Source organism: Carassius gibelio, chromosome B25 (assembly GCF_023724105.1).
Source record: "Carassius gibelio isolate Cgi1373 ecotype wild population from Czech Republic chromosome B25, carGib1.2-hapl.c, whole genome shotgun sequence".
NCBI lineage: Eukaryota > Metazoa > Chordata > Actinopteri > Cypriniformes > Cyprinidae > Carassius > Carassius gibelio.
In genome coordinates, this window is record NC_068420.1 from 7,501,914 (window position 1) to 7,524,902 (window position 22,989).

General features: G+C 39.5%; 1 protein-coding gene and 1 long non-coding RNA gene across 2 annotated transcripts in view; both read left to right on the forward strand.

Annotated features, from left to right (window-relative positions):
• LOC128014042 (mucin-2) overlaps positions 1-21,866 on the forward strand; it is a 35,355-nt gene extending 13,489 nt beyond the window's left edge. The window contains exons 19-41 of the mRNA XM_052597282.1: positions 242-342; positions 2,751-2,902; positions 3,346-3,484; positions 5,342-5,446; positions 5,625-5,804; positions 6,332-6,577; positions 6,674-6,830; positions 7,115-7,243; positions 7,496-7,643; positions 7,996-8,086; positions 9,887-10,224; positions 13,544-13,689; positions 14,403-14,560; positions 16,616-16,790; positions 18,728-18,969; positions 19,068-19,251; positions 19,536-19,746; positions 19,860-20,035; positions 20,199-20,268; positions 20,612-20,709; positions 21,507-21,538; positions 21,623-21,800; positions 21,835-21,866. Coding sequence (XP_052453242.1) covers positions 242-342; positions 2,751-2,902; positions 3,346-3,484; positions 5,342-5,446; positions 5,625-5,804; positions 6,332-6,577; positions 6,674-6,830; positions 7,115-7,243; positions 7,496-7,643; positions 7,996-8,086; positions 9,887-10,224; positions 13,544-13,689; positions 14,403-14,560; positions 16,616-16,790; positions 18,728-18,969; positions 19,068-19,251; positions 19,536-19,746; positions 19,860-20,035; positions 20,199-20,268; positions 20,612-20,709; positions 21,507-21,538; positions 21,623-21,800; positions 21,835-21,866 — 3,488 coding nt within the window. The remainder of the gene's footprint in view (positions 1-241; positions 343-2,750; positions 2,903-3,345; positions 3,485-5,341; positions 5,447-5,624; positions 5,805-6,331; positions 6,578-6,673; positions 6,831-7,114; positions 7,244-7,495; positions 7,644-7,995; positions 8,087-9,886; positions 10,225-13,543; positions 13,690-14,402; positions 14,561-16,615; positions 16,791-18,727; positions 18,970-19,067; positions 19,252-19,535; positions 19,747-19,859; positions 20,036-20,198; positions 20,269-20,611; positions 20,710-21,506; positions 21,539-21,622; positions 21,801-21,834) is intronic.
• A 90-nt stretch (positions 21,867-21,956) lies between these two features.
• LOC128014629 (uncharacterized) lies at positions 21,957-22,980 on the forward strand. The gene is made up of 3 exons (XR_008183603.1): positions 21,957-22,182; positions 22,667-22,765; positions 22,865-22,980. It is a non-coding gene; the product is annotated as an uncharacterized LOC128014629 (long non-coding RNA).
• The last annotated feature ends 9 nt before the right edge of the window (positions 22,981-22,989 follow it).

Here is a 22,989-nt window from a genome sequence, read left to right on the forward strand (position 1 = left end):
CATGTTATGGATATTTTTACCTCAATTTTTGCATATGGCACCTTTAAGGGAATGTGTGGTGATCAAAATAATGCCACGAGTGATTCTAACTTGTATTGAATTAATTATATTGAGTTAACTACAATTATGGTCACACAAAATAATTATCCTGTCAAATGGTTGCACAGTCTCCAAATATGGTCACCAATATAAAACTCTTTCCTATGAGTCTTTTTTTTTCACTGTCTGGTATATTCTGCAGAGTGTCCTCCTCCAAAGGTTTTCTTCAACTGCAGTACAGCACGTCCAGATGAACATGGATTGTTGTGTGCACAGACTTGTATGCAAAAGGAAATGGATTGTGTAAGCCCAGTTTCTAATCTGACAAAGCTTGTTTTAGACCTAGGTTTTTATAGAATTAAAAAATACAGGACTCATTCTTTTAAAATTATATGTGTCTCAAATATTGGTTTTGCAACTTAAAACAGGGTTGCAAAAATGTAGAACCTCATTGTAAATGTTCCTATAATATTTATTTATTCATTATACAGTGGGGAAAAATGTATTTGATCCCTTTCTGATTTTGTAAGTTTGCCCACTTACAAAGAATTAAAAGGTCTATAATGTTTATGGTAAGTTTATTTTAACAGACATAATCTCAACCAAAAAAAAAAAAAAAAACTCCTGCATGCTCTTTAAAACATTTTCCTCCCTCCTTTGTCCTCCTCCTCCCCCTTCTTTCATCAACTCTAATAGCTGAAGACTTTGCCATGTTTTTCATTAATAAAATTAAAAACATCAGTGCACAATTTTCCTCACCACAATCTGTAAAGCACATCTTACCAGCAAACATACACTCAATCATATCCGTCTCTTCACTCTCTGAGGCAGAAGTCTCCAAACTCATTCTTTCTAATCATCCTACTACTTGTCCGCTTGATCCTATTCCATATCATCTCCTTAAAGCCATTTCTCCTCCAGTTGTACCTGCCCTCGTTCACATCATTAACATATCCCTCCACACTGGTGTTTTTACCACAACATTTAGACAGGCTTGTATAAACCCACAAGTTAAGAAACCAACCCTCATCTACAGACCTGTTTCCCTTCTTCCATCCATTGCAAAAACACTTGAACAAGCTGTGTTCAACCAAGTCTCTGCATTTCTCACAAAGAACAACCTCCTTGACTGCAACCAATCTGGCTTCAGAAGTGGACATTCAACTGAGACTGCCTTGTTCTGAGTTGCCGAAACCCTAAGACTGGCAAGAGCAGAATCCAAATCTTCAATACTTATGTTGCTTGATCTGTCTGCTGCTTTTGAGATGGTTAATCACCAGATCCTCCTATCAACCCTATTGGCAAAGGGCATCTCAGGAACCGCACTCCAAATGGTTTGAGTATTGCCTATCAGATAGATCCTTCAAAGTATCTTGGAGAGTTGAGGTGTCCAAGTCACAGCATCTAACTACTGTGGTGCCTCAGGGGTCAGTTCTTGGACCACTTCTCTTCTCTGTCTATGGCATCGTTAGGTCATGCAGAAACATGGCTTTTCATACCACTGCAATGCTGATGACACTCAACTCTACCTCTCATTCCATCCTGATGATCCAACAATAGCTGCTCACATCTCTGCTTGTCTAACAAACATTTCTTGCTGGATGAAGGATCATCACCTTCAGTTCAACTTTGACAAGACAGAACTGCTTTTGGTTCCAGTATACCCATCGTTTCATCACAATTTCACCATCCAGTTAGGCACATCAATCATAACAACTTCAAAAACAGCCAGAAACTTTGGAGTTATGACTGATGATCAGCTTACTTTCTCAGACCATGTTGCTAAAACTGTCCGATCCTGCAGATTTACTTTATTCAACACCCAGAAGATCAGGCCCTTTCTTTGGAACATGCTGCTCCTTGTTCAAGCTCTTGTTCTGTGCAGGCTGGACTATTGCAATGCTCTCTTTGCAGGTCTTCCAGCCAGTTCTATTAAACTTTTCCAATTAATCCAGAACACGGCAAGAAGATACATTTTTTAATGAGCTATAAAGAATGTTTCAGTTAGCATTAAGCTAACTGAGACTTTGTTATAGCACCTGTATAATGTATAGTATTGCTCTTTTGCTGATTTTGATTGCTTCCATTGTCCTCATCTGTAAGTCGCTTTAGATAAAAGCGTCTGATAAATGACTGATGTAAATGTAAATATAAAGGTTAGAAACTGATTTGCGTTTTAGTGAGTGAAATAAGTAAATGATCACCTACCAACCAGCAAGAATTCTGGTTCCAACAGATTATGTGCCCATGTGGGACACAGATTAGTCCTGCTAATTTAAGAAGTAGAAAATCCGTGGGAGCTGAAACTTTGAGTTGCCAAACGACAGCTATGTAATTGAAACATTAGGGATTTAGAGAGGATCTATAAAGAGGAGTGGATCAAAATCCCTCCTGAGATGTGTGCAAACCTGGTGATCAACTGCAAAAAAAAAAAAAAAAAAAAAAAAAGGTTTTCCTCTGCTTGTCAAAAAGGGTTTCTGCACCAATTACACAATTACAGACCCTTTATTTCTTTGTAAGTGGGCAAACTTACCAGATGAGCAGGGATCAGATAAATATTTTCCCCACTGTACTTGTGGAAGGTCCTACTTAGCCTTTTTTGCATCCTGATTATAAAATGTTTTTTTTTTTTAATATTTACTCCCCTAGATCTGACAGTAATTTTTTTTCTCTCTTTCTCTGTTATCTTTGTCTTCCAACCACACCCACAGTTCTCGCAGGACTGTGAATCTGGCTGCCAGTGTCCTGCAGGTCTACTTGATGATGGCAGAGGAAACTGTGTTAACCCTTATGACTGCCCATGTCCTCACAATGGACAGTTTTATGCACCAGGGACTGAGATAACCGTAGACTGCAATAACTGGTGTGTAAGCTACAGTCTTTTCCATGACTAATTAGCACTTTTTGTATAGTTAGATTGAATAGCCATAAATACTAGGCCCACACAGAATCCATATCTGGATAATTCTTCTAAAATGTAAATGTGTATTATCCAAAAATAGACCCCACCACTTTTTTATAATTATTATTATTACTGTGGCCGCATTCCCTCCCTTCCTAGTGTCTGGCTCTGGGCATTCCTGATACTCAAATAGTAGATGGTAACAGGTCATAGGTTTGATTACCATGGAATGTATGATGAAATAAATATGATAAAATGTATTTAATGTAGTTCATTTTGGATAAAAGCATCTATCAATGCACGTAATCCACACACAAAAAAAGTCATCAACTATAAAAGTTTGAACATAAAACACTGTGGATTCACATAGATTTGAGTCCACTTTCTGTATTACTTTGTTACAGTACTTGTCAACACGGAACATGGACATGTACAAAGAATATCTGTCCAGGCATCTGCACAATATATGGAAGCGGACATTATAAAACTTTTGACCAGCAGAGATTCGGATTCAGGGGAGAGTGCAGTTATATAGCTGCTGAGGTACTACAAGACAAGTACTTTTATTTTCTGTGTACCTTTACTATGCCTCTAAGACTTACAACTTGCTATCATAGTGAAACATTAAGGGCCCTATTTTAATGTTCTAAACGTGAAGTGCATGGCACAGGTGCACTCAGGGCATATCCAAATCCACTTCTGCAAAACGGGATGTGCGCAGGGGTGCATTTTTGCAATTGGTTGTCCTTATTCTTCTAATGATTAAATCATTACATTTTTATATTTATGTAGCCTCACAATAATATTCTGTTACACTGTAATCCTTTTTTTATATATATTTGGCATGCTTGTGTGATGCAAATCCCTGTGTGTTATAAGCAAAGTCAACAAGCACTGTGGACCGACCCAGAGGCACATTTTCTAACAACGCGCTCGTTAAATAACAAAAAAATATTGTGACATTGACTTTAGACCAGGTTTGAGTTGGTCTATGGTGCACTCTATATTCACCTCCTTAAAGGTCCCGTTTTTCGTGCTTTTTTGAAGCTTTGATTATGTTTACATTGTGCAATATAACGCGTTCATGTTTCGCATGTAAAAAAAAACAGTAATTTTCACACAATTCACATATCTGTATACCGCTGTTTTCACTGTCATAAAAACGGGCTGATGTCTTCTATAAAGTCCCTCCCTCAGAAATACGTAACAAGTTCTGATTGTACCAGCAGTTCCTGTGTTGTGATTCGTCAGCAGCTTAGAGCATGCTGCCCTCCTGGAAATGCGATTGGGCTAGTTTTGCAGTAGTTTTGAGAAGCAAGTGGGTAGGATTTGTTTTGAAAACTGCTGGAGATGTACGTATAATCACAGGAGCATTTTTACTGAAGAGATGCTCATGAAAATTGCATTAGATTTTTTGCACAGCCCTAACATCTAGTTAACAAAGCTAAACAGCGTTGCCCTTTGTGTGATAAGTTACAGAAACTTTTAAATGCACCAACTTAAATAATAAAATACACTTACCGGTTGTGGTCCATAAACAACGCCTTCTCCAGACAAAAATGGAACTGCTCCATCTTTCAAGAATAATCTTTGTGCTAATCCGGCATTAAACTGATTGAGATTGAGGAAGATGTCCTCAGCAAAATGTGCTGCACACATTTTGTTTTACATGTGGATTATAATTTTCAGAAACCGAGTTAAACATAAATTGTAACCATTGATCTCTACTGGGACGGCAAAAACAAAAATGATTGGACTGCGAGATGAAAATAACAGCGTTTCGACGTCATGGCGACAAACACAAACGCAACACTTCGTCTTATCCATTGGAGCGCAATGAGACCACGCCCCCTTATTTGTGTATTCATGTATGCAGAGGTAAGTCAAAAAACTGTTTTAGTGATGTCATTAATGCAGGAAGTAGAGGGATGTAGTCCAAACGGGTTGTTCGTTGTAGGCGAATTCTGTTAAATAAAATATCTCGCTTGGCATTGAACTTTGAGCTTTAGAATTTTACAGATATTATTTATACTCAACATTACACAGTAACTAAAGTTTAAAACATGGGATCATGAAGAGCGGGACCTTTAAAATAGCAATGCGCCTGAACACACCTCTTTTTTAGACCACCACGCCCATGGGAGCACAAATACATTTGCTAATTAAGCAACGTGGCTCTGGATGGAAAAATGCAAACGGCGCCGGACTGAAACTATCAAAAACACTTGTGCTGCGCCTTGCATCGCATTGTGCCGGGTGTATGATAGGGCCCTAAGCATTTAACATTTAGTATAATCCTTTTTTTTTATACAAATGAAACACTTTAATCAGGAGGCAGTAAGATGTGTGGCATAATGTATATTTTTGTTGTTGGTAATGTAATGTCCTCTTGTTTTTAAGGATAAATGTGGAAATAAGACAGGAACTTTTCATGTAATCACTGAGAATATTCCTTGTGGAACAACAGGGACAACATGCTCAAAGGCTGTTGTCATCCTTTTGGGGGTAAGGTTAGGTTTCTATATGATCCCTGTATGAACAAACTCGAATACCATGCACATTACAACACATTGCAGTCACTGTTAAAACAAAATATTTATTTTGTATCTATTCCACATTACCATAAATTCATTCTGAAATTACTATAATTATTATTTTTTTTTAATCTTGCAAACTCTTACAGAGAACTAAGTTAGAGCTTTATGGTGGGAATGTAACAGCATTTGATACAGAAAGTGGCCCACAGATCAGTTACAACAAGACAATGATTGGGATGTACCTTGTTATTGATGCTGATATTGGACTGACAGTTTTGTGGGACCGCAGGACAACTGTTCGCATCATTTTGCAACCTCAACACATGGTGAGTTGTTCTTGGAAAGTCTGGAAATGTTACAACATTTAAATGTATTTAATGAAGTCTCTTATTCTCAACATTTTTGTAAAAAAAAAAAAAAAAAAAATACTATTGTGAAGTAGTATTCTAGTAAATTCTATTTCAAACAAATGCTGTTCTTTGACCGTTCTATTCATCAAGAAATACTGAAAATGGAAAGCACATGAAAAAAAATAGCAGGATATTATAACGATTTCTGAAACGATCATGTGACACTAAAGACTGGTTTAATGATGCTGAAAATTCAGCTTTGCATGACAGGAATTGTTATTCAATTAGAAAATACTTATTTTACATTGTAATAATATTTTTCCCCCTTTTTTCTACATTATCTTGATCAAATAAATGCAGCCTTTGTTAGCATGAGATTTAATTCAAAATATTTAAAAACTATAATTTTTCTAAAAAAAAATTAATAAGTACTGTACCAATATAAACGGAAGATATCAATGTTATATATTGTTGTACTGTATATGGACTTTATATTTTCACAGGGAGGTGTTTGTGGACTATGTGGAAATTTCAATGGAAATGGAAAAGATGACTTTACTACTCAAGGCAGTTTACAAACCACAGATATAATTGAGTTTGTTGACAGCTGGAAAGTGTTAGGCACCTGCCCTGATGCTGCACCAGACTTTGACCCATGCTTTAAGAACCTTGAACGAGAGCCATGGGCAAAACTACAATGTAGCATCATAAAAGACAGTGAAGGTGCATTCAAACACTGCCATAACAAGGTACAGTTTGAATGCATTTTAAATCAATAAATGATGTTACCTATAATGTGGTACACAGGAATTCAGCAGAAAGTATGAAAATGCTTTTTCCTATAGGTGGATCCTAACCCATATTATGAAAACTGTGTGAAGGACTCATGTGCATGTGACACAGGTGGAGATTGTGAGTGCTTCTGTACAGCTATGGCAGCTTATGCTCAAGCCTGCAATGAGGCAGGTGTTTGTGTGGACTGGAGAACCCCTGAGATCTGCCGTAAGCAGCTTTCAATTCTTGTGCACATCCTAAATTTGTAATATCCAAATATGAATTTTACATTTATTTACATTTATGCATATAGCAGTCAATTTTAGCCAACTTTTTTTTTTACCAGTTTGTGTGTTCCCTGGGAATTGAACCCACAACCTTCTGTGCTGCTAATGCAATGCTCTACCAATGAGCCCCAGGCTCTCATTAATTTTCATGTTTTACTGTAATTGAACTATATTTAATTTTAATTTGTGTATGTTTTCATACTTATGTCCATATTCCCATATCAGCTGTGTACTGTGACTACTACAATAAACCAGAAGGATGCACGTGGCATTATAATCCTTGTGGTATACCTTGCTACAAAACCTGTCGCAACCCTTTTGGTATCTGCAATAACACTTTACCCAACCTGGAAGGTGAGTTTTTGAAGACTGACTATACATAGAACACAACAGAGACTTAAATGTAGTGCTAAACATTTTTTTAATGATTGCTAAGTTTAGGGACCATAGATACTGGGCAAGGTAGAAATGTTCATGAACCTGCAATTTCTTATGTATGTATGTACACACATATAATATATATATATATATATATATATATATATATATATATATATATATATATATATATATATATATTATTTTATTTATTTTTTTTTTATGCAGGGTGTTATCCAAAATGTCCAAAGGATGAACCTATTTTTGATGAGCAAAATCAGGTCTGTGTGAAAGAGTGTATTCCCAGATGCTATGTCAACGGAATCGAATACAAGCCTGAAGAGAATATACCAACTGATAAGTCCTGTCATGAGTGGTATGGAACATGATATAGACCCTGACAAAGTATATAAAGCATATTTATCTGTGGGTGGTTCCTCCACCTGTTACTCTTATTCAAATTACCTAAAATGTGGCATTCCTTTGACAGTATCTGTAATGAACATGGCAATATACAATGTTTTCAAACTCCTGGTAAGTGAAACACTAAACACAGGAAAAACTTTTGTAGTTTCAATCCTTACAAATAGTTAAAGTTTTACTCACAATGTTCTAAAAATATACTGTTTTGAATCTTACAGGGTGCTGTAACTATGGTGGAAAACAATATGACCATAACGACACCATTTACAACATTAAGGATGACATGGGAATGTGTTATTATGCAGTTTGCATAAATGCCACAGTGATTGCAACAGAGAAACCCTGCACAACACCTTCAACATTTACCACAACTACAAGTACTCCTATGGCACCTGTGTCAACACAAACACCACATGTAACTAGTACAAGTACTGGCACTACACCTTTACCATTTACAACCTCTTCCACTACCACAACTACTCCTTTGGCACCTACCTCAACAGAAACACCATCTACAACTAGTACAAGTACTGGCACAACACATTCAACATTTACAACCACTTACACTACAACAAGTACTCCTTTGCCACCTACCTCAACAGAAACACCATCTACAACTAGTACAAGTACTGGCACAACACCTTCAACATTTACAACCTCTTCCACTACCACAACTACACCTTTGCCACCTACCTCAACAGAAACACCATCTATAACTAGTACAAGTACTGGCACAACACCTTCAACATTTACAACCTCTTCCACTACCACAACTACACCTTTGCCACCTACCTCAACAGAAACACCATCTACAACTAGTACAAGTACTGGCACAACACCTTCAACATTTACAATCTCTTCCACTACCATAACTACACCTTTGCAACCTACCTCAACAGAAACACTATCTAAAACTAGTACAAGTACTGACACAACACCTACAACATTTACAACCTCTTCCACTACTACAACTACTCCCACAGAACCTGTGTCAACAGAAACACCACATGTAACTAGTACAAGTACAGAGACAACACCTTTAACATTTACAACCACTTCCACTACAACAAGTACTCCTATGTCACCTGTGTCAACAAAACCCCCATCTTCAACTAGTCCAACTACTGGCACAACACCTTCAACATTTACCACAACTTCCACTGCAACAACTACTCCCACAGAACCTGTGTCAACAGAAACACCACATGTAACTAGTACTAGTACAGAGACAACACCTTCAACATTTACAACCACTTCCACTACAACAAGTACTCCTTTGCCACCTACCTCAACAGAAACACCATCTACAACTAGTACAAATACTGGCACAACACCTTCAACATTTGCAATCTCTTCCACTACCACAACTACACCTTTGCAACCTACCTCAACAGAAACACCATCTACAACTAGTAAAAGTACTGGCACAACACCTTCAACATTTACAACCTCTTCCACTACCACAACTACACCTTTGCCACCTACCTCAACAGAAACACCACCGACAACTAGTCCAAATACTGTCATATCATATACAACCACTTCCACTACAACAAGTACTCCTACGTCACCAGTGTCAACAGAAACCCCATCTTCAACTATTCCAAGTACTGGTACAACACCTTCAACATTTACCACAACTTCCACTACAACAACTACTCCCACAGGACCTGTGTCAACAGAAACACCACATGTAACTATTACTAGTACAGAGACAACACCTTCAACGTTTACAACCACTTCCACTACAACAAGTACACCTATGTCACCTGTGTCAACAAAAACCCCATCTTCAACTAGTCCAACTACTGGCACAACACCTTCAACATTTACCACAACTTCCACTGCAACAACTACTCCCACAGAACCTGTGTCAACAGAAACACCACATGTAACTAGTACTAGTACAGGCACAACACCTTCACCATTTACAACCACTTCCACTACAACAAGTACTCCTATGTCACCTGTGTCAACAAAAACCCCATCTTCAACTAGTACAAGTACTGGCACAACACCTTCAACATTTACCACAACTTCCACTGCAACAACTACTCCCACAGAACCTGTGTCAACAGAAACACCACATGTAACTAGTACTAGTACAGAGACAACACCTTCAACATTTACAACCACTTCCACTACAACAAGTACTCCTTTGCCACCTACCTCAACAGAAACACCATCTACAACTAGTACAAGTACTGGCACAACACCTTCAACATTTACAATCTCTTCCACTACCACTCCAAATACTGCCACATCATATACAACCACTTCCACTACAACAAGTACTCCTCTGTCACTTGTGTCAACAGAAACCCCATCTTCAACTATTCCAAGTACTGGCACAACACCTTCAACATTTACCACAACTTCCACTACAACAACTACTCCCACAGGACCTGTGTCAACAGAAACACCACATGTAACAAGTACAAGTACAACCACAACACCTTCACCATTTACAACCTCTTCCACTACCAAAACTACTCCCACAGAACCTGTGTCAACAGAAACACCACATGTAACTAGTACAAGTACAGGCACAACACCTTCACCGTTTACAACCTCTTCCACTACCACAACTACTCCCACAGAACCTGTGTCAACAGAAACACCACATGTAACTAGTACAAGTACAGGCACATCACCTTCACCATTTACAACCACTTCCACTACAACAAGTACTCCTATGTCACCTGTGTCAACAAAAACCCCATCTTCAACTAGTCCAAGTACTGGCACAACACCTTCAACATTTACCACAACTTCCACTACAACAACTACTCCCACAGGACCTGTGTCAACAGAAACACCACATGTAACTAGTACAAGTACAGGCACAACACTTTCAACATTTACAACCTTTTCCACTACCACAACTATTCCCACAGAACCTGTGTCAACAGAAACACCACATGTAACTAGTACAAGTACAGGAACAACACCTTCACCATTTATAACCTCTTCCACTACCACAACTACTCCCGCAGAAACTGTGTCAACAGAAACACCACACGTAACTAGTACAAGTACAGGCACAACACCTTCACCATTTACAACCACTTCCACTACAACAAGTACTCCTATGTCACCTGTGTCAACAAAAACCCCATCTTCAACTAGTCCAACTACTGGCACAACACCTTCAACATTTACCGCAACTTCCACTGCAACAACTACTCCCACAGAACCCGTGTCAACAGAAACACCACATGTAACTAGTACTAGTACAGAGACAACACCTTCAACATTTACAACCACTTCCACTACAACAAGTACTCCTTTGCCACCTACCTCAACAGAAACACAATCTACAACTAGTACAAGTACTGGCACAACACCTTCAACATTTACAATCTCTTCCACTACCACAACTACTCCCACAGAACCTGTGTCAACAGAAACACCACATGTAACTAGTACAAGTACAGGCACAACACCTTCACCATTTACAACCACTTCCACTACAACAAGTACTCCTATGTCACCTGTGTCAACAAAAACCCCATCTTCAACTAGTCCAAGTACTGGCACAACACCTTCAACATTTACCACAACTTCCACTACAACAACTACTCCCACAGAACCTGTGTCAACAGAAACACCACATGTAACTAGTACAAGTACAGAGACAACACCTTTTACATTTACAACCACTTCCACTACAACAAGTACTCCTATGTCACCTGTGTCAACAAAAACCCCATCTTCAACTAGTACAAGTACTGGCACAACACCTTCAACATTTACCACAACTTCCACTACAACAACTACTCCCACAGAACCTGTGTCAACAGAAACACCACATGTAACTAGTACAAGTACAGGAACAACACCTTCACCATTTATAACCTCTTCCACTACCACAACTACTCCCACAGAACCTGTGTCAACAGAAACACCACATGTAACTAGTACAAGTACTGGCACAACACCTTCAACGTTTACCACAACTTCCACTACAACAACTACTCCCACAGGACCTGTGTCAACAGAAACACCACATGTAACTAGTACAAGTACAGAGACAACACCTTTAACATTTACAACCACTTTCACTACAACAAGTACTCCTATGTCACCTGTGTCAACAAAAACCCCATCTTCAACTAGTCCAACTACTGGCACAACACCTTCAACATTTACCGCAACTTCCACTGCAACAACTACTCCCACAGAACCTGTGTCAACAGAAACACCACATTTAACTAGTACTAGTACAGAGACAACACCTTCAACATTTACAACCACTTCCACTACAACAAGTACTCCTTTGCCACCTACCTCAACAGAAACACAATCTACAACTAGTATAAGTACTACTGGCACAACACCTTCAACATTTACAATCTCTTCCACTACCACAACTACTCCCACAGAACCTGTGTCAACAGAAACACCACATGTAACTAGTACAAGTACAGGCACAACACCTTCACCATTTACAACCACTTCCACTACAACAAGTACTCCTATGTCACCTCTGTCAACAAAAACCCCATCTTCAACTAGTCCAAGTACTGGCACAACACCTTCAACATTTACCACAACTTCCACTACAACCACTACTCCCACAGAACCTGTGTCAACAGAAACACCACATGTAACTAGTACAAGTACAGAGACAACACCTTCAACATTTACAACCTCTTCCACTACAACAAGTACTCCTATGTCACCTGTGTCAACAAAAACCCCATATTCAACTAGTCCAACTACTGGCACAACACCTTCAACATTTACCACAACTTCCACTGCAACAACTACTCCCACAGAACCTGTGTCAACAGAAACACCACATGTAACTAGTACTAGTACAGAAACAACACCTTCAACATTTACAACCACTTCCACTACAACAAGTACTCCTTTGCCACCTACCTCAACAGAAACACCATCTACAACTAGTACAAGTACTGGCACAACACCTTCAACATTTACCACAACTTCCACTAGAACAACTACTCCTACAGAACCTGTGTCAACAGAAACACCACATGTAACTAGTACAAGTACAGAGACAACACCTTTAACATTTACAACCAATTTCACTACAACAAGTACTCCTATGTCACCTCTGTCAACAAAAACCCCATCTTCAACTAGTCCAAGTACTGGCACAACACCTTCAACATTTACCACAACTTCCACTACAACAACTACTCCCACAGAACCTGTGTCAACAGAAACACCACATGTAACTAGTACAAGTACAGAGACAACACCTTCAACATTTACAACCTCTTCCACTACAACAAGTACTCCTATGTCACCTGTGTCAACAAAAACCCCATATTCAACTAGTCCAACTACTGGCACAACACCTTCAACATTTACCACAACTTCCACTGCAACAACTACTCCCACAGAACCTGTGTCAACAGAAACACCACATGTAACTAGTACTAGTACAGAAACAACACCTTCAACATTTACAACCACTTCCACTACAACAAGTACTCCTTTGCCACCTACCTCAACAGAAACACCATCTACAACTAGTACAAGTACTGGCACAACACCTTCAACATTTACCACAACTTCCACTAGAACAACTACTCCTACAGAACCTGTGTCAACAGAAACACCACATGTAACTAGTACAAGTACAGAGACAACACCTTTAACATTTACAACCAATTTCACTACAACAAGTACTCCTATGTCACCTGTGTCAACAAAAACGCCACCTTCAACTGGTCCAAGTACTGGCACAACACCTTCAACATTTACCACAACTTCCACTAGCTCAACTACTCCCACAGGACCTGTGTCAACAGAAACACCACATCTAACGACCACAAGTACTGGCACAACACCTTCAACATTTACAACCTCTTCCACTAGCTCAACCACAACTTTGCCACCTACCTCAACAGAAACACCACCGACAACTAGTCCAAATACTGTCACAACATATACAACCACTTCCACTACTACAACTACTCCCACAGAACCTGTGTCAACAGAAACACCACATGTAACTAGCACAAGTACTGGCACAACACCTTCAACATTTACAACCTCTTCCACTACTAGAACTACTCCTATTCCACCGATGTCAACAGAGACCCCATCTTCAATTAGTTCAAGTACTAGCACAACCCCTTTCACATTTACAACCAATTCCACTACTACAACTACTCCTATGCCATCTGTGTCAACAGAAACCCCATCTTCAACTAGGCCAAATACTGGCACAACACCTTCAACGTTTACTACAACTTCCACTATTACAACTACTTCCACTACTACTACTCCAACACCACATATATCAACAGAAACAACACCTACAACTAGTACAAGTACTGGCACAACACCTATAACATCTACTCATACACCACCTACCTCAACCGAAATACCATCTAAAACTAGTACAACTCGTTCCACAACACCTACTTTAATATTTACATCTACTACTACCTACTCTACTAACACACCAATAAATATTGTCCATGGACATTCCACAACCCCCCCTTTGATTTATCCACAAATTGTTAAAACATCTGTCTCTACACCGTTTTCACCTACATCTGTAAGTCAGAGCACTACACTCTGTTTTTGTGAACTACAAGGAAGAAAATATAGGCCTGGTTAGTAACTGTAAATAGTAAATTTAATTATTGAACCATAAATTTTTTTCAATTCTATTAAATGTTCCAACAGTGTTGTAAAGCTATTTTGATAACTTTCACTTTTTTTTTAGGAGAGTCAATATTGGAACAGAAGCACATTGGCTCAGGGATTTGTCTCACCATGATCTGCTCCATAACCTGTGCAATTCAGAACAGCACTGAGCTATGTCCTTCACCTATATCACCTACACCAGCTCCACAATATGACTGTCCTAGATGGAGCAAAACTGTAAAATATACATATGCATTTAACTTACATACATACATACATACTGTCACGGGAGGAGCACAAGACAGACACAGTGGGCGTGGCGTCAGGCCTCGGAGAGGCTTTTATTAACAGAAATCATAAAACAAAGGGAATAAAAGTGGCCAAAGGGGGAAAGTGTCCAAAATAACAGGGAATCTGGTGTCCTCGTCGTGCTGCGGGATTTGTGTAGGTCGGGCAGTGTTCATCGAGGAAGGGTCCAGGTAAGGGGCGGAGTCCGGCGGCCGCACGCGCTCCCCTCCTTGGTCCGGGGCGCGAGGGGCGGCGGCTTCATCTAGCGGCCACATCTCTCTCGTCGGCCGCGGCGCTGGTAGGGGATGGACGGCCCGGCATCCTGGCCCGTCGGCCGTGTATACGGGTGCGGTTCCCTTCCGGATCGCGGGTCCGGCAGCTCACGTCTTGGTGGCGCGGGAGTCCCTCAACGCACCCTTCCTGGACCCACGAGGACACCAGTGTGCATGCACAGGGAAGAGACCGGTCTCCTGAGGAGAGGCGCGTTGGGCTTTTAAACAGCGGCGGTAATGAGGCTCCACTTCCTTCAGGTGTGCCCCATCACACGCCGCCAGCCCTGACTCGTCCAGCGCCCCTCCTCTCACACACCCACTCCAGTCGGGAGCCTGGTGAAGGGCGGCGATTTAGGACGGGGTGCCGGTGACAATCAGGGAGGAGGCAGCTGACTCGTCACATTCCCCCTCCCAAGCGACATCCCCGTCCCCAGGGCGCCACCCACACGGGAGTGCTACCATCCTCAACCAGGCTCCAAACGGTCGGAGTGGGCGGGGCTTCCTCTCCGGGCGGTCCTCCCTCTCGCAGCGCACCAGAACAGGGACAGAGAAACCGGGTTTTAGTGACAGCCTCAACCAACCACCGGGCAAAATGACAATGGAAAAGTCACTTACCCCTTGTGTGGCTGGGAGGCTGTCCCCAGTTTTCCTCCGTCCCAGTCTGGGTTCTCACGAACGTTTGCAAGCGAGAGGGAGTGACGTCACCAGACGTTTCCCAACTGCGCTGTCTAGGCTCCGCCTGCCCGCATTCTCCACCAGTGTCACGGGAGGAGCACAAGACAGACACAGTGGGCGTGGCGTCAGGCCTCGGAGAGGCTTTTATTAACAGAAATCATAAAACAAAGGGAATAAAAGTGGCCAAAGGGGGAAAGTGTCCAAAATAACAGGGAATCTGGTGTCCTCGTCGTGCTGCGGGATTTGTGTAGGTCGGGCAGTGTTCATCGAGGAAGGGTCCAGGTAAGGGGCGGAGTCCGGCGGCCGCACGCGCTCCCCTCCTTGGTCCGGGGCGCGAGGGGCGGCGGCTTCATCTAGCGGCCACATCTCTCTCGTCGGCCGCGGCGCTGGTAGGGGATGGACGGCCCGGCATCCTGGCCCGTCGGCCGTGTATACGGGTGCGGTTCCCTTCCGGATCGCGGGTCCGGCAGCTCACGTCTTGGTGGCGCGGGAGTCCCTCAACGCACCCTTCCTGGACCCACGAGGACACCAGTGTGCATGCACAGGGAAGAGACCGGTCTCCTGAGGAGAGGCGCGTTGGGCTTTTAAACAGCGGCGGTAATGAGGCTCCACTTCCTTCAGGTGTGCCCCATCACACGCCGCCAGCCCTGACTCGTCCAGCGCCCCTCCTCTCACACACCCACTCCAGTCGGGAGCCTGGTGAAGGGCGGCGATTTAGGACGGGGTGCCGGTGACAATCAGGGAGGAGGCAGCTGACTCGTCACAATACATATATATATATATATATATACTGTTTTTGATTGCACAATCATGGTGTGATTTCATAGTACACTGTAAAAAGTGGTAACCTGTGATGTATTACAGTAAACAACTATTCCTGTCTGATCTAACCCTTACATTTTTGTTTTCAATGTAAAAGATATAAAATGCAATGTTTTTGCAAGAATATATTTCATTATGAATGTTCTCCATGCCTATTTTGAAATAGCAACAAATTAATACCATTCAATCTGCCTTTCTTCATAGTCTCTAATTCTATTTTCTTTAATATTTCCAGACTAACGAGATTTTTAGCATATCTAAATGCACCATGGCAAAGTGCATAAAGGGAGAGATCATTGAGATTGTCCCATTGCAATGTCCTCTGCTCCAGAAAATCACCTGTGAAAATCATCAGCCGGCAGTTCTGATCTATGATAAGCACCAATGCTGCCAGCAGTATGCCTGTGATTGTAAGTAAATTGTTCCTAATGTAATTCTAACTTTGTGGTTGCCATCAGTTACTGAAATAGTCATCTTTCCTTGCTCACTGTGTATGTAGCATTTTACATTGTTTAACCTCTTAACCTGCACCCCAACATGGGCGTCCTGGGACCCGTTTCACTAAGGAGGTTCAACCAACTCTGAGTTTAAACTTGAACTCTCAGTTGACTTACCCTGAGATGGGAAAGTCTGAGTTTTCGGTTACAGAAAAGCTGAAATTAGTTGGTTTAATCAACTCTAAATTGACTGACTCTGAGTTAAGCGCGTGCACCACAACTATTAAAAGCCATTAGCAATGGAGTGCCGATATTACTATTTACCATGGCAACAGCTCCCGCCAAAAAGCTGTCTGCATACTTCGGAATCAATACAAATGTAATTATTCTCAGTGTTATAATATGACAGGTCAAAACTGGCAGAACGTTAGATTAATTAACTAATAGCTAATCATTTTATGGTATCTCATGGGCAAAAAATATATATAAAATAACAATATTAATCATACAATTTTAAGTGCATTTTTCATATTTTACAAATGATCTGCCAATAGAGTAAGAAAAATATGGCAGTGGCTATTTACACTAAATAGAAATAACATACTTTCTTAGCAATAGATCCTATTTACAGTAGGCTAAGTGCAAGAAGCTCTAGATGTTATTTACAGAAAAAAAATTGTACAGTGAAATCGTGATATATTCTATTTACTATGTAAAAGTAGCAGTTCTTTGTAACAGGCTAAGTGTAAATAATAATTAGATGCTAGTTATACTTTATACGGGCAGATACATACTAGGCCCATGTGCACCTCAGTATTGTTATACATTAACAGGATGCAATAATAACATATTGTAAATTATTTTTTTGTAAATTATTATTTATTAAAATTATAAATAGTTGTATCATTATTAAACACTCGTTAGGCACTTTACTTCCACTTTTAGAACATTTTGTTCATTTTTATTCAAAATAAATTCTAATGTAACATGTGATGGGAAAAGTGAGAAAAACAAGCTCGGCAAAAGCCGGACTCTAACCCAATCAATCGTGTTACAAGCTAGTTTTCGGTGCCCAAAACATTACTGCCTACACCACTGAAGCCGTTATTCACATGTCGTATTTAACCTTATGTGTCGATGGAGGGCGGAGCTACAGTAGATTTGCACTTCGTAATGGACACTCCGAATAATCTTGTTTTCAATGTGCATTAAGAATATTTTTATTACCACACTGGCATATAATTTTACTTAAGCAAAATGCATTTAATTAAGATCCCCCACAGGAAACCAGATTAAGTATCTCATAACATTTCCTTATATATAAAATCTATCTTTATTGTAATATTTTTATATATATATATATATATATATATATATATATATATATATATATATATATATATATATATATATATATATATATATATATATATTAGTAAGTGTTACAATTTTAAGTTAGGTAGGGCACTTTCAGCTGTGAGTCCCTTAATGGCCAACAGGTTAAGTACACATTGAATAAGGTGAAGTGGATGCCATTTATACCACAAAGCATACAGTATCCACCACTCCTCGAAAGGGTCTGCTCAGTCCTGTGGTTTACCATTCCTAATTTAGTTCCTACTCTAAATAACTCTGCTGATGAGATGTGGAACCGTAAATACACTTTTACAACCAAAATTGCAACAAAATCCAACCAAATTAAAGATCCTGATCCGGCATTGACCACAACACACAAAAAATTATAAACATTATAGCCTAAGCAATAAAATTGTATGATAATTCTAGTGCTAGAAGGTTTGATGTGAAACCCCAGATGGGTTTGAGGAATACCAAAATAACTAAATAACTTTCTAATAACTAAATAAATGTTTCGTAACATTTTCCTATTTTTCACCCTCTCCTAATCATAGGCTTTTGTCAAGGCTGGGGTGGTTCACATTACATCACATTTGATGGACTCTTCTACAGTTATAAAGGAAACTGCACTTACATATTAATGGAGGAAATTAGGCCTCAATACCACTTGAAGATCTACATTGACAATAACTATTGTGGTAATGGTGAGCTTGCATCTTGTCCCAGATCCATTACTGTGTCTTACAATGATCAAGTCATCACACTTAGGAATGACATTGGAGGTGTGGATCTAGAGGTAAGACCTACAGTAGGATTGCAAAAAGACTTTGTGTTTGGTCTACACTGTATTGTAAATGTGTTGGTTTTCTTTGTGGTTGCCTGTTTTTCTATAAGGCACTGAAGGACAATGTTAAGCTAATGCTGCCATATGCTCACAATGGTGTGAGAGTAATAAGCTCAGGACTAGACTTGTTTCTGAGTATTCCAGAGCTGAATGTTGGTATTACATTCAGAGCACTTGGCTTTAGCATCAATCTGCCAGTTCAGCATTTTGGAAACAACACACAAGGACACTGTGGTAAGTCAGCACATCAAAATATAAAAATAAAAATAAAAACTTTAAAAGGTTAAGCAGGTCATATCAGGTTAAAGTAACTTAACAATAAAATCATAAGTTGTAGCAAAGAACAGATAAAAAAGTATGTTTTGTAAATATTTCACTAACTGTGAAAGCTGTAACATTTGTTTAATAATACAATATGTGCATGGCGATGTAAAATAAAAAAGGAAAGCCGTTGTTGTATAAAGAAATTTGTTTTTATGCATTATGAATCTAAATTATTCCAAATAATTCTCACTAAGGAACATGCAACAACAACCAAGCTGATGACTGCATGATCCCTGGAGGCATCTTGGTCAATGACTGTGAAGTGATGGCGGATTACTGGCCAGCCAATGGTGTCAATGGGAAAATGTGCCAACCAACTCCAAAACCCCCAGTACTGAATATATCCCCACCCACGCCACAGGTACCATGCCTGGCACAATCTGAATGCAACCTTCTTGAGAGCAAGTGAGTACATTCTATGAGGTGTAATTAAAAAATGTGCAACAAACGCTGCATGATTGCTTCCAAAGTAATATTTGTCCTTTCAGTAATCTATTCTTCATTCTAAACCTCCCCAGGCTGTTCGAAGCATGCCATTCCCACGTGCCTCCTAAAAACTTCTTTTTAGCTTGTCAATCGGACATCTGTAATCAGAAAAACCCCACCATAGTGTGTGCCAGTCTTCAGAGCTATGCAAGTGCTTGCTCACAGGTTGGAGTCTGCATACACTGGAGGAACTACACTAAGCATTGCAGTAAGTTAATCGATATATTAAACTGATTTAATTTAATCTGTATAAATGTATTTAATTTGATCAAATATATTATGATTAAAGACAAATTTTCCTTTCAAGTGGAATATTGTATAGGTGCTGTAGAGATTTGAATTAAGAAATTGTTTAAACATTTCTTCCTCAGACATTAAATGTCCAGAAGATAAAATCTTTTTGCCTTGTGCTAAATCTGAACCACCAACATGTAGAGATGGGTAGGCTATGTCCCTTTTTCACTTTAATCTGAAATAATTTAGACCGTTATGGAAATACTAAATTCAGTGCTGATAAATGAAAAATAAACCTGGGTAGAAGATAGCAGATATCATTACTGTACAGTTTAAGAGTTAAACAATATCTGCTGGAATTGTTTACTACTTCTCTTATTGTTTACTTCTGATGAACATACTAAAATATTTTGCACATTGCACATGCAGTTGAGTCAAAGGTTTGGATGAGGGCTTAAAACTGACACCCTCTTTGGATTGCAGTGTTAAAATAGCCTAGGATGCCATTTTAATGTGATATAAATGTGTTGTGTATAATAAGCTGTTTCAGGCCTATGCAAAGCATAACAGTGCCCACAGAAGGCTGCTTCTGCCATGAGAACACAATACTCTTCAGCAAGGAGTCAGGATTATGTGTGCCAAAATGTGGTGAGAGGCCATTACAGTTTGTGTTTGTATGTGTGTGTGTGTGTGTGTGTGTGTGCTCTTGTTTTTGTGACATATCAGGACACAACTCTGTATAATGACATGGGTATGACACAGGTATTACAAGGAGAGGGTGACTTATGAGGACATAACGCATGTCCCCATTTTTCAAAACACTTATAAACCATACAGAATATTTTATTTTTTTATTTTGAAAAAATAAAAACGCACAAAGTTTCCTGTGAGGGTTAGGGTTAGGTGTAGGGTTGGTGTAGGTCAATAGAATATACAGTTTGTACAGTATAAAAACCATTACGCCTATGGGAAGTCCTCACTTTTCACAAAAACAAACGTGTGTGTGTGTGTGTGTGTGTGAGAGAGAGAGCTTGTTTATGTGGTTAACGAGGACACAAATTTGTATAATGACATAGGTATGACACAGGTATTACAATGAGGAGGTGGTTTATGAGGACATTTTTAGTGTCCCCATAATTCAAAATGCTTATAAATCATACAGAATTAGTTATTTTGAAAATCCAAAAATGCACAAAGTTTCCTGTGAGGGTTAGGTTTAGGTGTAGGGTTGGGGTAGGGCAATAGAAAATACAGTTTGTACAGAATAAAACCCATTACGCCTATGGAGAGTCCCCATAAACCACATATACCAACGTGTGTGTGTGTGTGTGTGTGTGTGTGTGTCTATTAGAGGTGAAGCCTTGGTCTTAATACTGTGCATCAAACACAACATTCATGTGATAACCATTTTTTAGAAAGTTTCTGATTTTGGTCTTTTCTTTTAGGATGCTTGGATCCTTCTGGCACACTGCGTGAGGTAAATCAAGGTTTAAACTGTTCATTTTATAACCTCTTGTTGAAAAAAAATCTCATGCCTGTTTATTTTTTGTTTCTGTTGCAGTATGATGAGCATTTTAGGTACAAATGTGAGGACTGTGTCTGTGATAGGGCAAGCCAATCAGTGTTCTGTAAGCCCAAGAAGTGTCCTGATGTAAAGCCTGAGATCTGCACTGAGCCCGGCTTTGTGCTGGTCAATGTCACCGATCCCTCAGAGCCATGCTGCAGCAAACAAGTTTGCCGTAAGATTAGCTTGTTTCTTTTTTTTTCTAATAGGTTTTTCTTCAAGATTGCAGTGCTGTTTTTAAGTCCCATCTTACTGTTGTAGATTGTTCTACTGACATGTGCCCAAGTGGATCATGTACAAGAGGGTCCTGCATTTATGATGCACCAGACAACACCAGACATGTTCTCAAGGTACATTTGAAAACATCTTTTCAGTTCATCAGGCAAATAATCTTCTCTGTTCCTCAAGCTTCATGTGGTCTGGATGTCTTTTTGTAGAATGGAGAGCAGTACAAGTACAAATGTGAAACTGTCGCCTGCCGTCAAATGAATAAATCGTTTGTAATTGAGAAGAACATCACAGAATGTCCTTACCTGAGTTCAAAGGACTGTGGGCCTGTGAGTAGAATCTCTAGCCTGAACTGCACATACAAAACACTAGTCCTGGATGTATGGTGATTGTTGTTTATTTTACATTTTTGCTATTTTTTCTATCTATTCTAAAAATGTGCACATCCCTAAAGCATGTTTAGGATAAGATTAAGAACAATATTTACAAGAAAAGTATGAGAGAAAGGGCTATGTCCCTTTTTCACTTTATTCTGAAATAATTTAGACCGTTGTGGAAATACAAAATTCAGTGCTGATAAATGAAAAATAAACATGGGTAGGAGATAGCAGATATCATTACTGTACAGTTTAAGAGTTAAACAATATCTGCTGGAATTGTTTACTACTTCTCTTATTGTTTACTTCTGATGAACATACTAAAATATTTTAAAACATTTTTTTTTACATCTATATTACTTAAATGTTTGAAAATGCAGTAAATGGTGCCACTGGATTATTAAAACCACTGAATACAATTATTTTTCAATCCAAGGGGTTTCAATATGAGGAAAAAGTTGGAGAGTGTTGTGGAACATGTACACAAGTTGCCTGTATTTATGATACACCAGACAAAACCAGACATATTCTCAAGGTACATTTTTTTACTTTTATTCAGACTTTGTTCACCAGACAAAAAAAAAAATCTTGCTTTATTCTTCAGTCCTAATGGAGTTTGTCTATCTTTTGTTAGGATGGAGCAGTTGACAATTACAAATGTGAAACTGTTACCTGTCATAAATTGAATGGCATGTTTGTGACTGAGAAGACCAAAACAGAATGTCCTTACTTGAGTTCATTTGATTGTGGGCCTGTAAG